Source organism: Centruroides vittatus, unplaced genomic scaffold (genome assembly GCF_030686945.1).
Source record: "Centruroides vittatus isolate TY-2023 unplaced genomic scaffold, ASM3068694v2 contig_651, whole genome shotgun sequence".
In the NCBI taxonomy this organism is placed as follows: domain Eukaryota; kingdom Metazoa; phylum Arthropoda; class Arachnida; order Scorpiones; family Buthidae; genus Centruroides; species Centruroides vittatus.
The window spans coordinates 441457-462447 of NW_027122405.1; the positions used below are offsets into that span (position 1 = coordinate 441457).

Here is a 20991-nt window from a genome sequence, read left to right on the forward strand (position 1 = left end):
CAATGACCATTACTGAGAATGCTTTAAAAGTTATACAAACAAGATACGTGTATTAACCTAATTTATCCCTTTCAAACTTCAGATTATGCAAGCGTTTCTGTAGTAATTTATTTATAATAAAGAAACTCTCTGTGTAAGAAACAGGAAAGTGACAATAAATCAACGTTAATATCGTCCATTCATGTTTCGTTAAGTTATTTTCACGTTGAGTCGCGCGTGTGTGTAGGATCTACGTGCATCACAACGACACGTACCGTAAATATTATTGAACTTACTCTATAAATTCGACAGCAAATTCGTAAAAATGAACAGAAATTAAATATCTTTTAATATTTAATAATAATTTTACATTGAGTGAAATTATTTTATTGAGGCTTATTTGGGGTCGTCCACGTGTACGGTTTTTTAGCCGCTTTTGACCCTCTCCTTCTTTGTACAGTGGTGTACTTTTAGTAAACTCCTCCCCATATACAATAATAGTTTTTGGACCCTCTGACTTTGAAGAAATGACTTTTAAAGTTCTGCAAATATTTTCTAGCCGATAATTTATTCACATGAATAGGTAAGTAGGCTTATAAGAACAAACTCGTATGTCACTAATACCATGTAAACTGTGCCTCGAGTACAATGACGTATTTTTCGCCAACCTCTCATCCTCAATCCCGTACACGTTATTAATGGACAATACCTTCGTTAACATTTGAAAGAATTACTGATTATCTATAATGATTAGCGACGTATGTTAAATCTAAACGAGTAATTTTAATAATATTTTACTAAATTTTATTTGAAAATGTTATGCAGATTAGAAATACATGCTGTCAAATTTCGACACTCGTTTGTCTCCGAAGGTGGTGCAAAATTGAAGAATTATATGAAACAATGAGGTTTACACACAAGCTTGATAGTTCGAAAGTCACTTGATTTAATGATAATATTGCCCTTTGCAATGTTAAAATTGCACATTCAACAGTTCGCAGAGGCTAAAGCGTTGTCTATTTAATATTAAAGTGGAAGTTCCGTTGGCATTCTATGCGGGTAGTGCTATACAGGAGGACGTTATATCGAGGTTTGACTATCTTTAAAATTAAATATCTGATGGAAAACTTAATATATTCAATTTTTATTATCGTATTAAGTTTCGTGTTAGATGCAGACTCCTCCAATATCTATAGATGCAAAATAAAATAATAATTTGTTCATTTATACGTCATCCATTTGAATTTTTCACGAAATAAGCATTTTTCTAGTTTTATAAAACTAGTTTTAACATATTTTCCATAGAAATTACATCACATCCCCCCATACTAATTATAATCCGGCGAAACAATCGCGTTTAAGGAGAACAAATGACAGTTACATCCTTTTCATTTTTAATAATAAATATTACATTTTAATTCCGCACGCTTCTCGAAATTATTTGTTATTAATCATTTCTGATCACGTAACCCGTTTGAATCGAATAAAATTCGCATTTAAGTGATAAGCCGACGTCTATTGATCATTTTTAGAAATGATTATGACCGAATAATTGTTCGTGAAAATTGTTTATAATTTCGTGACGAAGCGAATACGTCAACTATGATATTCTATCGGACATCGCTATTCATTTGTCACGTGTTTCTTTTTTTGTCATGATAATGCATTGGGATGTATTGGATGTGTTATATCTACATCTGCTTCGACTTTTTACTCCGTTGTCACGGAAACGAGCAGAATGAATCGAATAAACAACTTTTATTTTTGTGTCGATTATTGTAATTTGACTACTGTATTAATACTAAATGAATGGTAAATAAATTATTAAAAATAGTTAAAACATTTTTTTCAATTTAAAAAAGGTATCGATTTTTTTTAAAAAAATATCGTTTAGAATCGAAAAAAAATACCGGAAACAAGTGGCGACATTTCCAACGATTCCGCCGGAAGTAACAGATCGATCGTCTGACAAGTTAGAAATCCGATTAAGATAAAGGGAAGGAAAAAGGGAGTTCAGTCACTCGTATAATACTTTTAACTCTAATTTTGGTAAAAACATTTTTTAAATTTTATTTTACGAAAATATTTAATTTATTTTTAAATTACGTCACGTTTTATGATCGTCATTCACCAGCCTGTTACGTATTATTTATTTAAATTATTTAAATAATAAATACATAAATTACGTTTAATGAATTAGTTTTAATTAATAGAAATCAAGAAAATAATTAATATTATATTAATTGTAATTAATGGGTTAAGCTTGGGTCCCCGACTGTAAAGTTGGGTGCACGTGTATCGATATGCTAAACACGTGTGCCTGTTCGGTAAACCCGAACGTGTAGATTAATAAAAATATAAATAAATAAATAAAAACTGACAGTTCACATCCACACTTCCAGGTATACCGGTACATATGTACTCGGTTTAAGAAGTGTTAAAGAACTTTAAATGAACCCGTAAAGACACTCAAAGGGCGCTATTTGGTAGTTTATCACTGATAATAATTTTAAAATATTGTGAAATTAAGTTTCAAATATCATGTTATGGTATATATAACTTTTCTTTATACTATTTTATAGTGAACAACAGAAACAATAGTCCATATATATATAGATGCAAGCTTATTAAGAGGAAAGATGCGCTGGAGATATCGATCATGAGAAGTCGGATGTTTCTACTAAAGTGAGGAAGGAAAAGAGATTCCGAGCGAGAATTTCAAGAGTGGATATTGCCTTCGGAAGAAACCGATAAGATAAAAATGCAACAAATTTGAAAATTACTTTCTTTTTTAAAGGTGAGATACAATAACAGTAATAAAACAAACCACATTACTCCTTCCTAAAATAAGTTATAAAAAGCTATTTTATAGCACAGCATAAATGGTATATTTCTTTATATAATCAAAAATAAAGTATAGTACTGCTTCGGAGTATATATATCGATATCATATTTACAATATTCTTATGTAAATGTAGGAAATGATATACTGTATATGATATCTATATAGAAAACTCCTATATAAATATGTAGGAGTGTGTTATATATGACACAGTTGAATTTCCAATAATGGCTATGTCTAAACAGCGACCATTTTTCAGGAACTTTTTATTTTTGAACGAAAAATGAAGCAAAATAACTTCCAAACAACGGCCGTTTTTTTAACTTCTCGTCAGTGGCCTTTGTTAGAGACTGTATATCGGACATTGTACACTTACTGTATTGTTTTAATATGATAATTAGAGGAAAAAATTTTAATTAATTTTGAAATATAGTAAAGTAATATTTCAAAACTTTTTTTTTTTAAAAACAAATTCATTATTTTATTTAATTCATTCATATTTAAAAGTTGTAAAATTAAACAATTTTAAATCTTTTAAAGTAGAAAAATAGTTTAAAAGATATCTTTAAAATTTAATAAACTACTTTACTATAAATGAATAAAATACTTTTTTCTTTCCTTAATTAAAACAGTAATATTTTCATTTATACATTAAAAAAATATAAATTTAAATAATCTTTAATGTTTTATTACCTTAAGATTATTTAAATTTATAATTTTTTTAATGTATAAATGAAAATATTTCTGTTTTAATGAAGGAAAGAAAAAGGTATTTTATTCATTTATAGTAAAGTAGTTTATTAAATTTTAAAGATATCTTTTAAAATATTATATATATATATATTATTTTACTTTCTAAACTATAAAATGAGAAACCATTTAACTTCTTATCAAAAATCAAAGTTTAAATAAAATAAAAAATTATTTGATAGATAAGAAGGTTGAACTGTAATAAAATAAATACTATATTTAAATATACTGTTTTATTATACTCCACGGCATAAACTATTTATAAAACATTTCATATAAATATTAAGTTTGAAAGTGTTTATAAAAACAAAGAAAAATTGATTTATAAAACGTGAGATAATAAATGAAGGCGTGCGGAGGTAGGATTGAATGAATAAACTTTTGACCCGATAAAAGATAACATTTCAGATTAGATGAACACATTCGTTTAAAGATGTCTGATTAAAATGAGATAAAGAAAGAAGAAAAAATGTCGTTTAAAGAGATTAAATTAAAGTACAGGGCGAGTAAATGCAATCCCTCCTTAACATTGCTTTAAGGCGACATCTGTTGATTAAAAATGTCAATTACGCTTGTTCACTATCCAAATTATTTTCTCTTACAAAAGTGACAATAAAAGTACAGTGTTTGTTTCTTTAGCGCATTATATTCAAATTCTAAATTTAATATTGGAATAAAAATTTATTCTATAAATGAAAAAGATATGATTTAATTAAGCGGTTATAAAGTAACAGATGTTAACTAGATATTCGACAAATCGCGCTTCATTTTTTAATTAATACGGCTTATTTTATAAAATAACTCTTAAATCTTAAGTTATTAAGAAGTTAAGTGAAATATTTAGCTGTGGAAATAACTCGATAATGAAGTATGTCTTTAGGCTAAACTACAATATAGCGTATAACAAACCTGAAACCCGTCTTCCATTTGTGCGAGAAAATGTTTTTCCTGGTTTATTGTTCAAAAATGGGAATGACCTTCGAAATATTTGTCGAATCTGACACTCTTCCTTCGAAATTATCAGATGTGCACAGGTGAACAACGTCCTACAATTTTGCCAGAAAGATTCCAAGGACGAAACCTTCGAGACGAGATCTTACCTTGAAACGATTACAGTTCTATTTAATTTTTAAAAATATTTAAACAAATTGCAATAATATCGGCTTTTCGAACATACACAATACTTAACACTTTTTTTTATTTTAATTTTTTGATTAGATTCTTCAAGTTTTTTATTGAGAGACAAAGGCTATCAGCATGGAATTGCCTAAGCTTGTATCGGGCAAAGTCTAAGCTACAGTTTTAGGCACCTCAAAACTGGTTTAAAATGATGAATTAGACTTTACTTTTGTCGTTTTATGAACCGAATATGCGAAAAGTAATGAGATGATAAAGGAAAATAAGGGAGACAAAAGATACATATAAAACAATTTTAAATTTGATACAATAAATAACTGGCTAGTATTTTAAACAGTCAAAATTAAATTAATTCATTATAAATTATAACAATAGCGTAATAATATTAAATTAACAGATAGGCATCGTAGTAACACATATTACATATTTGTTAGCATCGAAAAGGTAGACAGGTTCCAGTATAAACGTTGTTCAATGTCGAAAGTTAGCATTGGTATTATTCAATATAAAGACCGGTTAGTAAATTTTTTGTTGTCCTTAATTCCTCTTATATACCTTTTCATTCTCAAGAATTGTTATAATTATCAACCGAAACTAAACACTTTAAGCAGAGAATAATGAACAATGGCATTCTGTACAGATTACTCTATACCCTTTCAAATATTAGTAATTGAATTTCATATTTTCCCTTAAAATATCGTTAAATAACTTTTAAATCCGAGTTTAATTTTGCAAGAGATTTTTTAAAATTTGTTTATTAACAAAATTGTAAAGATTAAATAAGTGGATATTTATTTTATTGATTCTTATCTCGTGTAAAACACTTTTACATTGCAAGAGCCCTTATTCATTTAAATAATCGTTTCATTTATATTCCTTGAATATACAAGAATTCTGGAATCGTTATTTCATAATATCTGATTTTATTTACAAAACAAATAAATCAGACAAAAAGGAATTTCTTTAGAAGAGAGGCGGAAGTCCCTAAAACGAATACATTATAGTATTGAAAATTAAAAATACAGGGTGGGCCAGCGAAAACGAAACGGCAGAGTGTTCGTATTCGTCCAAGCAAAGCGCTCGGACAGGTCGATTTTACTCTCGAGGGGACATCTTTTGCAATAAAGTTTTTGCGATTCTGAATACAACAGACAACAAAAAATTTTAAAAACTCATTTATTTTGTATTAAGTAAACAAGCATTTATTTCGAAAAAAATGTTTGTTTAGTTAATATTCAGAATCGCAAAAACTTTATTGCAAAAGATGTCCCCTCGAGAGTAAAATCGACCTGTCCGAGCGCTTTGCTTGGACGAACACGAACACTGCCGTTTCGTTTTCGCTGGCCCACCCTGTATATTAAACAGAAAGAAAACACCAGTTGATTTTTATCTAAATGGATCATATCTATTTTAAGCCAAATGTGATTTATCATTGCAATTAAATTATCATATGAATATTGGACTATTGCAATTTATCTGTTAATGAAATGTTTAATTTTAAAGTGCAAAATTATTCAATGAAATATATATAATTGAATAATTTTGAAATATCTAAATTTTTTTGCTAATATTATATATATTAGCTTGGCTTGAGAATATTTAAGAAATAAAGTTTAAATGAATATTTACCACACGCTTATTAACATAGTGTTTTACATGCATTAGGTTCTGTGAAGGACTCTTCGTAATTTAATTGTTATTGTATTTTCTGACATCACCTCAGAAAATAACTTATACTTTCAATTCACTTGTCTACTAAGCAGATAACGCTTTCGATACAGAAAAATCTAAATAATTCTCTAATCAATGCTGTGGATTCAAGGAATTTTCCATTGGATTTTTATAAGAATTTACACTTCCAATAGGAAAAATGTTATATAATGACTTATCAAATTAATTCAAGAATATCATTGTAAATTGTAATTTAACATTTTATTTTCTTATCAAGAAAACATTCTGGAGAAAGGCACGTTTACTCGTGATCAATATATCAAACGATCGCGCAAACGGAAACGTCAGAAAACGTAACTGATTACGTCACAAACTTACACAATGTCACGACGTCGTGATGTTGAAAGAAAAAAGATGGGTATCAATGTAAATGATAGCGTATCATCGAAAATTATTTATTTTTTAATCAAGATTTTAGTTTAAATCTTCAAAATGCTTCTTTAAAAAAATAACAACTGTAACGTGTTTTTGTCAAACTTTTTAATGTTTTCCAAAATGTACTGAATTATTATTAAACGTATTAACGCAGATTTAAACGTACTAGATTTAGTACCAATGTACTAAATGTGACAACGCTAGATTGTAATGTAGCACTCTAGCATTATCATAACAAGCATTAGCCTAAATATGATGAAAGCACGAAAGTTTTTCACGCTATATCCGTTAGTGACTTATCATATTATGGTCATTATTTAGATTTATCTTATTATTATGTGTGTATGTATTATGCTATATAAATGTAATATATTATAATAAAAAAATATATAATATAATAAAGACAGGAATAATATGAAAACTGTATTTATAAATCGATCTGTGGCACGAAATAGATATCAATTCACAAATTGCGAAATTTGCCATGAAATTTTATTATCTGTATAAATATAGATAGCATCTCAGAAGAATAAACAGTACTTTTAATGCTGAGCAGGATTATTTCGTTTCGAATACTTATCAGCATTTAATTCTGAATTATCGTAGATTCTACCGAAATCTTGTTAAGTCGAGATTTATCACATTAGTTATCATCATCAAAGTCGGTTTGATGGTCTAAGGCGCCAGGAACTGTAGTCGTAATTACTTTCGATAATACCAAAGGTTCGGTATTCAATAACAATGGAAGGCTTACGTTGCATATTCGAACATCAAACATTATTAAGCGCCTAAAATACAATAAAGTTACGCGTGGTATGAGATCGAATATGTAAAGTAAGCCTTCTGTTGCTATTGGATACCGAACCTTCGGTATTATCGAAAGTAGTTAAGGACTCGGATTCTAGTTTAACGCTACTAATATCTAGATTCTCATAAATAATCATGGCTAATTTGAATCACGTTTTTTGTTCCCCTGTCCCATCCGTATGGTCGAGTCCATTGCGAATCTGCAATATATCCGTTCGAAATGAGTGAAAATTGGATCCGGCCTTATAACTTGTATAGTGGTGGATGCTGCCCGTGAAACAAAACTTACCATGACAAAGATTAAATTAATCCAGATAAAGTAGGTTTCCTCACTTAATTTATTTGGATTTATCATAGATTCATCAAATTCACGTTTGTTAATTTGCTTTCACAACCTTTAGACTGAGGAATAGTTGAGACGCTGATAGAAAACCGTTGCTTTTCGAATAAAAACGCTGACAGCATAAAAAGCAAGAAAAATTCTTTATTAACATTGATATTACACAATGATTATATTAAATATCTTTAATAAACAAAATTAATTTTATCTTTGCATATGATATTATGTATGCTATTGTCAAAAACGCTGGCATAAAAGAGTATGGTAATAGCTTTATGCTCTTTAACATCACAATTTAAAAAAGGTCAAGTATTTTACGGGACACATCATAAATCTACACCCAGATTTATTATGCGTTCCATCTTGATGTGTCATGAGTCTTGATATTGCATGATGAGTACTTCCTGTTATAAGAATTTGTGCTATGTTCTGTTTTATTAATAATTTCTTTTGTTACAGTGTACGCATGACAGTTACTATCAGTCAGTTTATTGACTTTCACTCCAATTATTAAAACAATAATTTTTCTGATTGTGATTTATTTCATCTTTTTTACTTTTTTTTTTAATCATAGTGAATATCTTTTCCTTTTTGCTACACAGCAATGCAGGGGAGGCTCTGCAATGCTGCGTGGCAAAACCATTATTAGCAAAATCCCCACAAATCCCAAAGAACCATCTGGTTTCTTTTCTTGAGAAAGTTCATATTATATGGCCTGTATATGAATCAGATGTTTCTTCATTTTGGGCGGATAAATTGTAGCGCTGGTCAATAATTTGGTGTAACTGTAAAGTAACTCCTTTCCTTCTCCTGATGAGTCGTCCATTATTGATTTAATCGTTAACATGATGGCACTAACGTTGTCATACTTGACTTTGCAATTTATCATAGCTGCCATTTAAAATGATCATATTTGAGCCCTCAATTCTTATACCTATATCAACATACATACATAAAAATATCAATCTTGGTTCTTTCCCAATTGAACGAATCTAAGAACGTCTTTCTGGTTTGCTTTATTTGTTCGAAATAAAATATATACATTGTCTTCAGCGATATTCGGTGGTATTACACTCGTTAAATAAAGTGTTTGTGATGATATCAAATTCTTTAAAAAACGCTGACAAAAGGGAAAAGCGGCCTGTCCACTGATGGAGCGTACAAAACGCTGCTGGTCAGCGCTAAACACTGGTTGGCAACTATGTTTTCATTTTGAAAACCAGGATAGGCTATTATAAAAAAATATCTGTTAAAAGCAAACGTTAAACTCAATGGTCCCCAACTTTTCCGATTGTCGGTCAAATAGATAGGCGGGCACAATTATTTTGTATACACTATATATAGACCTACAAAAGTAGGCCTATTTCTATAATTTGTAAGTGGTGTGTCAAATATGTTTGTGGGCTGCATATGGCCTAGGGATGTGATTTAGACACCACGGATTTAACCAATTATTGATTACGTTCATCAGACTCGACAGTTTCGGAGCGTTTGTTTTGCTAAACATCCTCTTTAGAAGCGCTACTTCGGAACATGTTGAGTGTATTAACGTCACGTTCAGTGAATGACTTCATTTACACTATTTTTGGGTAGCGATAACTGATCAAAGATGGCTGCGCTCATACAATAAGTATCGAATATATTATTTACGGAAATTAAAGTATTACAATATTAATTCATACGCAAGTTACAGGAGCTAAAAACAAATATATACAAAATATTAATTTAAAGATGAGTTTATTTTACTTTGAACTGTTTTTGAGTTTGTGGAAATTTGCAGAAGCTTATGTAGCACCATCAACTTGTAATTCAGTAGATTCATTGTATTTACATAGTAGTATTACCATTATTATATCTCCGCTCAATTAGAACTGTCGAATTTGCTAAACGTAGCCATTGTAAAACAAAAATATTCATGCAGAAATGAGATAATGAGAATATTATGTCGCTCCGCTTGGAAACGCGTTCACGCCCGCGGTCGCTGGACGCTGCCACATAGAACAGCCTTAGTAATTTTCATTATTTTTACCTGTGCACTTTTTACCTGCACAAAAAAGAATCTTTTCATTTTGGGCATTATGGGTTCGTATAGGTTTATAATACGGAGGCCGGATGGCCGAGCGGTCAAGGTGGCAGCCTACCGCTCTGGGGGACCCGGGTTCGAATTCGAACGGGTCGAGAAATCCCCAGGAATTTTTCGGGGGGTGGTCCGTTCGGATATGTCGAGCCCCGTCCCTCACCACCCGGTCGCCCCATTGTGGATCAGGCCGAACCCATAATGGGCCTACTAAAAGAGGCCCTCTTAGTGCTCACAGGGCGGAAAGAGTTAAAAAAAAAGGTTTATAACACGGCCACGGGATAATGAGAAATGGCGTGTCTAGACCAAACTACTCAAGAAACTTACTAATTTGTACGATTCAGACTGAAACCCTAGTCCCCAAACGGCGAGCGGATGCCATTAGCGTCTCCACTATGCAGCCGTTCACTAATATGTATTACTCTGATAATGTATCAATAAATAAAGGAAGTTTTATCATACACTGCGAGCATGCGAAAGAAATCCATTTACGAACATTTCGCTTACAGTCTATGCACAAAAATAATGCACCTAAATTCGGCAAGATCATATTAGTTGGGCTTTTTGTAAAAAATGGCTAGCACCAATTACGTAGTACAAATCCACACAATCTAGTAAGCTTAGGCGTTGCATTTTGAAATATTACGATTTGTTGTATAATGACAGTTCGAAAACTTAATCTTTAAACAAGGAATGCAAATACTACCATTACAACTTATCTCTCACAAAATGAATATGAAACTTCGCTTTAGATATAATCTTATTTTATATTCTGGAAATTTGTAGAAATGAAATTTGTTTTAATTTCGTTGTTTTGAATCTGTGTTTCTTTGCATTTTTTTTCTATACCTGATGAATTATGTCAAAATCAACGAGAAACTAATAATTGATTCAATCTTACGTAATTCAATAGGCATAAAGGTTTTACAAAAATGCTTTTTTATAATGATAATCATCCGATAAATATAAATATTTTAGATACAAACGTGGATAAAAATAATCATGAAAACTCAAGAATTATGGGGATCAAACTCTCAACATTTTCCTTCCGTTTAGTCAAACGAACGAAAATAGGAGGGAGGTTTTTGTGGTAAGAACTTATTATTATTGGAAAAACCCTCAAAATAATACCATAGTATTTTTAAAAATATTTCTTGCCTGCGTGTAATAATTTCAAATTTATGTTATTAATGGAGTGTTTAAAAACAAAAAACACCTGAAATATATCCTGATGTATAAAACATGTCCATTTAAAAGAATTCGTGATCCAAAGTTTCGGGGAAAAAGTGGGTTCGAGTTTCAGAGCCATAACATGTTTTTTGTTTGGGTCTTTTGACTTTATCAAGTATGTCAGATTATGTATATTTAGGCGTGAAATCAAATTCACGTAAAATCTTAGTAACGAGGAAGTGTGGAAATCATTTATATTTTAAAATAAATTTGACATCATATATAAGATAAACTATAAATCACTAATATGGTAGATAAGAAAAAGGATGTACAAAATTCTTTATTTGTACTATATATGTTAGTACACGGAAAATTAATCTCCACTCTTTTCTGACGTACGGAGGCTAGAAATTTTACAGTACTCTAATCTGTTTACTTAAAAACAAACCCGAATAAAATTAAAAATTAAAAATTGTGAGGCAAACAGGTAGATCTTGAGAGAGAAAAAAATTTGTTTATTATTCACATTATATTACCCCAAATGCATTTCGCCGTAAACGGCCTCCTCAGTACGGCTTTTTTCCAAAGAAACTTTGATGCAAGTCATCCAACAGCAACAGAAACATCATCCACTGGTGGCCGTTTACGGCAAAATGCATTTGGGGTAATATAATGTGAATAATAAATTTTTTTCTCTCTCAAGATCTACCTGTTTGCCTCACAATTTTTAATTTTTAATTTTATTCGGGTTTGTTTTTAAGTAAACAGATTATAGTACTGTAAAATTTCTAGCCTCCGTACGTCAGAAAAGAGTGGAGATTAATTTTCCGTGTACTAACATATATAGTACAAATAAGAAAAAGAATGATTTTATGTGACTCCATCGGTTTTAAGATAAAAATTACTTCGAAACAACTCTTATCTTTTACATTATTTTATTAATTTTGTACACTTTCTGATTTTAATTTTAATGAGTTTATAAAGCTTGTAACGGAATATCATCATTCAAATATGTTATAATTTATACTAAAAGGGTATAAATAATTACAAAAGTATAAGAGAGTTTTTAAATTATATACAGCATGGTAGATGTGTCTTTAAAAAAAAAAAAAACAACAGTGCGAAATTCCTGCATTGTATTTTTAAAAATTAACCTTTCAGAATTCATTTAATTTGTGTTTCAAAATTTTATATAAAGCAATATGAAACTATCCTATGTTTTATCACCATTTTATGGTTTGCTTCGTACACTTCAAAATTATCGGGATTTACTCGATAATTTGAAGTATATAAAAGAAAATTATAAGGTATGTACTTACTTACTAAGGCCGTAGGAACAAGTCCGCAATTTTTGCAGCCAACCTTACGAATACAATTCTAATTTCAATCACTCGCTGGCGTGGAACGCCGTCAGACCAAACTAATAGGTAAAACGCTTTCTCTCCATAAAAAAGCCTAAGGTGTTGCTTTCCCCTACTCCAGGAAACGCACGAATACAGGAAAATTTAAAAATTAGGAAGTTGAAATAACTAGATAAGTATTGAAAGTGAAATCTTTATAGAGAAACAAGGAAACTACAGCGGTAATCGTGGCAACTGCTCTCCATTTTTGGGCCGCACCACTTTTTTCCTCCTTTCTACGACCTTGTATCAAGAATAAAAAATCATCGAAAATTCTTTAAACTACTACACTAATAAATCTGTTAAGTGGATACGTTGAATATAAATCAAAATAAAAAGTTAGATGAATATTCCCGCAGAGAATAATTTAGCTTAGTAATTATACTAGGACATCGCGCGACTTTGTCGTATCGCGATAGAATTGAAGCGGAGTCAGAAGAAAAGAAGCGATCCCTGACCCTGTTAGGCGATTCTTGTACAGTACTGACAACGCGGACAGGTGAACTTTACACTTGCTGCCACAAAAGAGGCTACTCTCTTATCTGCAGGTCACGGGAGATACGATCCAAAAACAAAGCAATCGATTGCGATTGCTTTGTTCTTGTTTTATTCGTTTTTCTCGCCTATTTTTCGTAGGCGCACGTAATACTGTTTTTATTTTTGACTCCTAGGTCTACATTCCGTTAGGTGAACTCATCGCATCAGAGAGCATGAACATTGTCATTGTAATACCCTTTGTATATAGAAAACGAAGTCATAGACTCCTTTTTTTACTTTCCTAGCTCTGTTATAGGTAACAGAGGGAAAGTATGGCAATCGGTCAAAAATGTCCCCCCCCCAAAATTTTTACATTTTTGGACTTGAACGTCGAGAAACATTCAGAGTTTTTTTTCCTTCTGTATGTATGGATGTTAATGTGTGTGGAGCACGATTTTGTTTACCCTCTTTGAAGCTTAATAACTCCTGCATTTTCGAAAATTTCTGAAATTTTGCAGGAAGTGATTGATTAAAAAATTTGTATATTAGAAAGATTCGTAATATTAAGTTTTGGTGTTTAAGGTCAACGGGTGGGGAGATAAAGGGTAATCGTGTGTCATATCTGGAGTAGAGTCGGACTTAATGACGATTTTACACGGTTTTAGAATTTACAATTTTTTTTTTTTTAAATAAAACCCACCCTTACTCTCAAAATGAAGCTTTTTGCTATTTTATAATTAAAAATGTAAACAGCTTTTGAAATGAAATATCTTAACAGGTAGCGCTATCAGAATTTTAAATGTTCCCGGGAAAGTTAAGCGATTCGTTGCTGGATTTTTTACGTTTAAATGGACCTACATTTCATTTCTGAATTCCTCGCCTCAATTAATGGAAAATGATATAGTTTTATTAAAATCGATCCATTAAATTTTGATAACAAACTCGATTCTATAAGCTCATAGAAGACGTGCTAACTATCGTGAAACATCGCGCGATATCGCATTGTCGCGCGGGCTCGTGAAACGACCTTATATCTCGAAAACGAAGTCTTTGACCCCTATTTTTTATTTCATTTTTGGATTCCACATCGAAATTAATAGAAATGGCAAAGTTTGAGGAAAATCTATCAAACGGATTTTGAGAACGAACACAATCCTATAAGCCTCATAGAAGAAGCTTCGCTAACGCTCGCTTAAATTAAATCTAATGACATGTTAAGTAATTTGTTTAAGTTCTTTCATTGAAATGCTTTTCATACACAATATCCTTCTTTGTATAAATCTGCTGCCGAACAACTTTTCATATTTAAAAATTGAGTACAACCTACAAGTTATCTTTCTGTAATAAATTATGTCGACATACAAAACTTTAAATAATGAGTACATAAGAATATAAATATTAATTTTACTTATTTATTCTTAAAGTTAATAAAAAACAACGTATAAAAGATTTTAATCCTACAACCATAATAAGATAACTAAAATGTTATTTTATAGCGAATTAAAAATAAATACAGTACTTACAAATAATAATAATAATAATAATAAATGTTCAATAATACATAACTTAATTTGATACCTGGTACATATTGAAATTCTGCTAATTGACACTTTATTTTACAAGTATAAAAGTAACTCTTGAATCGATATCATAATTCAAACTTTTATCCAGAAGTTATTTATAAATTATCAGTACATATAAGAACGGATTACAGTTCTTTAAATAACTAAAATTAAATAATAAAACTTCCGGGTAAACTTGAGATTTCTTACATCACTTTATCCTTAAAGTAGCAAACGACGATTTTATAACTTCCAAGTTTTAATAAAATACAGTATATATAATGTGAATCAAGAATAAGGATATTTCGTCTCTAATTTTTGAAAACAATCATTCTCTAATAAAAAAAAAATGGTTCAATTCAATCAATCATTTTTTCAGTCATTCTCAATTTTCATCCCGAAATTCATTTTCTTTAGAAAATAATTTATGTAAAGTCTAATTTAATCTACAAAGTACATCACTAGAAAATCTCATTTTCATATAAAACTTTAAAATGTCTTATATTTCAAAATAGCTTTCGTATCTGGATTGGTGAACAGAAATATAAATTCACAAGCATATATACATATAATATTTACATTTTACAAAATTTTAAAAGAAATTTTTATCTTTATTAATAGTCGCTGGGACAACTGGGGGGATTAAAATAACCGAAAACGTTCAGTTCGTATAAACTTGCCATCACCATAAAGGCAACATACCAGATCATCATAATTATCCCATGCTTTTTATCTAATTTCCAATTATTTAAGTAGGTAGTAACCAATAAAAATAACACAGTGGATAACAGACTTAGTGTTGAATATGTTAAACCTATAAAAAAAAATTATATTATATTAAATATATGTATACATATTTGTTTATTGGTCTTTAAATAAAGTTCGCATTATCTTATTACTTACCTTTACTTCTGACGATGACGTGGGAACCGGGATTTACAATTGCCGTTTGCAAAAACCACGGTAATCCTAAACATAACAGGATATCGAAAACGTTGCTGCCTACCGCATTGGAAACTGCCATGTCGCCATAACCTATGAAAATTGTACTAGATTATTATTTAAAACTAAGATAAAATGCGAACATATAGAACATAGCGTTATTATAAATCTTACCATTTCTTATTACTAAAAGACTAGCGATTGCATCAGGAACACTTACTCCAGCAGCTAAAAACGTTAATCCCATGACAGTATCGGGAATACTAAGTGTGAAACCTGTAAGAAAAGATAAGCATTATGTATATAGCATTAGTACCACAGTCATCATCAAAAACAATAATATAATTTGTGTTTTGATAATCCAAAATCCTAGTTTTAAAAGATCTCACCAATCATGTATTTTTACTTAAATTAAGTGTAAAAATATACACGTAAACTGATTACAACGTTCAAAAATCGTACTAACAATATGAAAATTCCAAATGAGAAACAATAATTCAATCATTCCAATCGTGTTCCTTTCCAAAGTAATCTGAAGTGCACTTCTTTTTGTTAACAACTTTTCTGTATAAGATAAATATTAGATTTTTAAAAAATATCTTTTATAGAAGCCGAAACAGGATTTGGCTCTATAAAAAGGGGGAGTCGAGGGTAGATGGCGATTATGCCATCGAATAGTCCACTACCGATTACCTGAAGTCCTAAACTCTTGTGCACTTGTACTGACCTAATGCTTAGCAGAAGCAAGATATAGTCAGGTTGCAGTTTCTAATGTAAAGTCTCCGTCTTTACTATGTATATATATAATTAATAATTATGATAAGATTTACCTAAAATTATCTATAAAATATTAATTAAAAAACAGGATAAGCGCTATTTAGTTTCCAATAATTCAAAATAAGAGGGGAAAACAAAGATCCATAGAGATTAGAAATTCAGCAAACTTTCATAATTAGAATAAATTACTCCTCCAACAAACTTACTGTTTTAAATTATTATTATTTACATTCAATAATGATAGTTTGAATACATGTGTTACGGTGATCTTCTGAACCTTAATAAAAAGATAAAAATAAATCGTGACACAGGACTTCTTGACACGCAAGAATGTGCAAAAAAAAACTTGACAGATATATCAATTCCTGTCAGCTTATTCATATATTAGTACTTGAAGAAAGATATAATACATTCGATTTTGTTATTGTTCTCAACATATATTGTGACATACGTTGACAAGTTGACATGCCGGAAGAAAGTCAACTTGCAGAAACGTGACGATCGATATTGTCACGTCATAGTTACTTGGCAATATTTCAAAATTTTCAAAAGTATGAGAGACTGAAGCATCGATATACCTAAAATGCTTGTAATTTTAATAATAATATACATTATCGAAATGTCTTATAAAATACAACCTATTGGCTATAAAAAAAAATAATAATATTCGAAGAACTTTTATCATTATCTCATAGAGTAATAAATATGAGATATTGACTGCAGTATTAATTATATGTACTATACATACTATACAGTATATATACTGTATAAAGCAGTCATGAGCAACCCGGGTTTTGGCAACATATTTTATGCATCATCAGTTTATACATTGTAAGAAATAATGAAAAGTAAACTTTCTCCTTTATTAAAACTTTAAATACTTAAAATAAATTATACAAATCTTTGTTTTTTTACGAAAAACGACGAATCGAAGTTTGCAAAATTTTGCCAGAAGCATGTAATAAAAGTAGAGCCATTTATAAAAAGTGCTTGGCGAATTGGTAACCTCGGGGAAAAATTTATTATAAAGTTATTTGAAGTAAGCATTTTCAGGTAGAAAGTCATATTTCAGATATGTAAACACCTCCTCATAGTATCGAAATTTTAATAAAATATTTTAATGTATTATAGAAGACTTCTTATTAATATTGAAGAAATTATATCACGGATTGAGTTAGTAAAATTAGTATTCTTGCTCCAAAATTATTAACTTTACATTTACTTCATTATGCAGAGTTCTATAGCTATTGATTATAATGAAGTAAATGTCAACATTAAAATGCTTATGTTTAGGAGGCACGAATCACAAATGTATACACACACTTTTTACTGAAATTTTTCCTCATATATAGTCTCATACGGCCCAACTTTATTAATATAACTTTGAGAAAAGCAAAATAAGCAGCACCTTAAGGTGCATTCGTTTGAATAGTATTGTGTACACTTTTACGTCAGTTTGACGTAATTCTTATATTTTTTTGTAATGGGAAGGGAGTGAAATGACGTCAAATTGACGTAAACTATTCTGAAAAAACGAATGCCCTTCTAGGCCTAATAAAACTTATTTGAACAGCGAATTTTGATAATCTTACGTGAATATATTTTTCGGATAATTTATATAACAAACTGTACCTTATAATTATTATATTGAAAACAAAATATATTTACCAATTATTGTAATCATCCAAACGAGAATATAAGAGAATGCTGCAATCCATACACAAGACATTAGAAATGTTACAAGATACCATTTCCTCCATCTAGCTTTTCGGCAGTCTGGAATAGTAATGTAACACACAGCAGTCAGTGGAAGAGAAATTATCCACAAGGCAAGGCGGCTACGAGACTTTGGTGGATCAAAGGGATTTTCATCTTCGTCGTAGACAGCCGTATAAGGTTCATTTACTGAAATGTATATATTTCATTATTAAAAATATGCGTTCGTTCAGAATAACAGTTCATATATTCACAATTAAAAAGTTCTAAATTGTTTATGTGAAAACAAATTATCTTCATTAAAGAAATATTCTTTCAGTTTTAATTTTAAGAACTTTTTAAATCAGAGTTTTCAACTTATAATTTAGTTTTATATTGACGTTTCGAAAAAATTAAAAAGCGCTAATGTTATAAATTTCTGAAAATTTCATGCGTTTGAGTTTATATAAACACATACAAACAACTTGTTTACATAAACAAGTAAACTCATAAAAATTGAAATAAACAAATTTAGGATAAGCTATTTTAGGATTATTTTCAAGTCGATTAAATTTCTAATACTAAAATTTATGCACCTATAATCTAAATTTATGCACCAAAATTTCGTTAGTTATAAGAACTAAGTCAATTAAAATTTAGATTATTTCATGAATAATCGTTTCTTTGTTCTCTTCCTGAATATATCCAATAGATACTTAAATCACTAATATTTTATACCTACAATTTCGATTTGGCGTGAAAGTGTTAGAGGAATGACAGGGGCGAATCCTGACCAAAATTTTTGAGCATGCTGAAAATTACAATAAGAATAATAGGCCTATCTCTAGCACTAAACAATTAGGCAGAAACGTTATTTGGTGTGAATAAAAAATTATTATAAAGCCCATTATATCTACACATGAAATATATTATAGTGAAAAAGTATTAAAAATTTATGATAATTCAATTTTTGTGGGCCCTTGACAATGGGGGCAGGGCCGGCCTTCTCGATAAAGGGGCCCGGGTGCAAGAAACTATTTGGGCCCATATGTTTTTCTAAAATAAAAAAATTTACAAACACGAACATATATTAATGCATGTTTATTTAAAGCGTGATTTTGTTCTTGCTAATACATTAATTACTTCAGAAAAATTACAATTTTTTGCAATTTCTTTTTCGATGCTTAATATTGCAAGTGCATTTAAGCGTTCTGCACACATGCTGGATCGAAGATAATTCTTTATTAATTTTAATTTGCTGAAAGAGCGCTCAGCACTTGCTATAGTAACTGGCAACGTAAAAAAAAGTTTTAATACAGTTAATACATTTAGAAATAACTTATTATAATTATTATTTAGTATGTATTGCAAAATATCTTGTGCGTTATTTACATCCCTTTCATTCAAAATCAAATCCCGTAGCAAACCAATTTCCTGGATTAGGTTTTCATCTACATCTTTGTTATAAAAATTTACAAAGTTTTTGGAACATTTTTCTAATTCATGTTTTTCTAAGGTTTTCATATCAGTGATTAATTTGAAATCAGAAATAATATTTGGTATACTTTTAAATCTATCTTCTATTTGTACAATAACCGTATCAATTAGAGTGTTAAAAAAAATAACATCTAAATTCCTCTACCGGGTTTTCTATAACTTCATCTTCTGCTATTTCGGAATATAACCTTTTTCTTTTTCGTATTCGTTTTTCAGGAAAATGTTCTGAAATATTTAAATTACGTGCTAGCACTTTTGCTTCGTCTAAAAATGTGTTAAATTTTGTTCTTAAATTTTGGATTTCAGTTTTAATTTTATTGACTAAATTAAAAGCCGACTCAAGAATAATTGTTTTTGCTTGAAATAGTATATTGATTGCGTTGATTTTAGACAACATTGCAAACCATACTACTAAACATAAAATAAATGGCATTTCTTGTATTGAATCCAATAGACTTTTAGCTTCGGATACCGCTGTATTATCGTTACTTACATAAATAAATTCTTCTAGGGCATTACAAGTTTGTTCAAACTGTGTATACACTGCTTTAACCGAATCTATTTTGGCTTCCCAACGAGTGTCACATAATGGTTTAAGAGTAATGTTTAAATGTTTTTGTAGAATTTCCCATCTCTTTGTAGATGCAGAAAATAAGCAATATAAACGTTGCAATATCCCAAAAAAATTTTTACAATATATACTGCTGGAAGCGGCATCACAAATTAATAAATTAAAAGAGTGTGATAGGCAAGGCACATATATTGCATGAGGGTTTAGAGCAATTATTCTAGATTGTACACCTTTATATTTCCCTTTCATGTTGCTACCGTTGTCGTATCCCTGCCCTCTGCAATTCATAATATCTAAATCAAGCTCACTTAATGTTTTCAATAGAGTTTTTGCTAGTCCTTCTCCAGTCACATCAGTTGCTTCAATAAACCTTATAAATGACTCATTTATAATTAATCTTTTCTCTTCAAAATTTACATACCTAATAATAACTGAAGTTTGTTCCTTATGGGAAATATCAGGAGTACAATCCATTTGGACACTATAGTATGTGGCTGCTTTTATATCGTTTTTAATTTTGTTAAGGACTTCATCTCCTAACGCAGAAATAATTTGTTCTTGTGATCTATGTGCTAAATGATGCACAATTCTATTTTTCGAATTTTTTATTCTGTTTATATGATCCATTAACACAGAGTCGTATTTACTTAAAAATTCGATTAAACTTAAAAAATTTCCATTATTAGGCGTTCCTATTATTTCATGGGTTCCTCGAAGTGGAAGATTATTACATGCTAAAAATAGAATCACATCTACAATTCTTTGAAATAGTAATTTAAGTCGTTCCGTTTCCTTATTTATATTAACTTGATTAGTTTCATCAATAGTCGAACATAAATTTAGTCGTTTTAGTAATTCTTTC

General features: G+C 30.0%; 1 protein-coding gene across 3 annotated transcripts in view; it reads right to left on the reverse strand.

The window, feature by feature from the left end:
- Positions 1-15132: 15132 nt before the first annotated feature.
- Positions 15133-20991, reverse strand: part of LOC136979879 (probable sodium/potassium/calcium exchanger CG1090) — a 37831-nt gene continuing 31972 nt past the window's right edge. For all 3 annotated transcript variants that reach the window (XM_067275903.1, XM_067275904.1, XM_067275905.1), the window contains exons 8-11: positions 18035-18271; positions 15764-15865; positions 15551-15682; positions 15133-15461 (exon numbers count right to left, since the gene is read on the reverse strand). In XM_067275903.1, the coding sequence (XP_067132004.1) occupies positions 15262-15461; positions 15551-15682; positions 15764-15865; positions 18035-18271 (671 nt within the window). In that variant the 3' untranslated portion in view covers positions 15133-15261. The remainder of the gene's footprint in view (positions 15462-15550; positions 15683-15763; positions 15866-18034; positions 18272-20991) is intronic.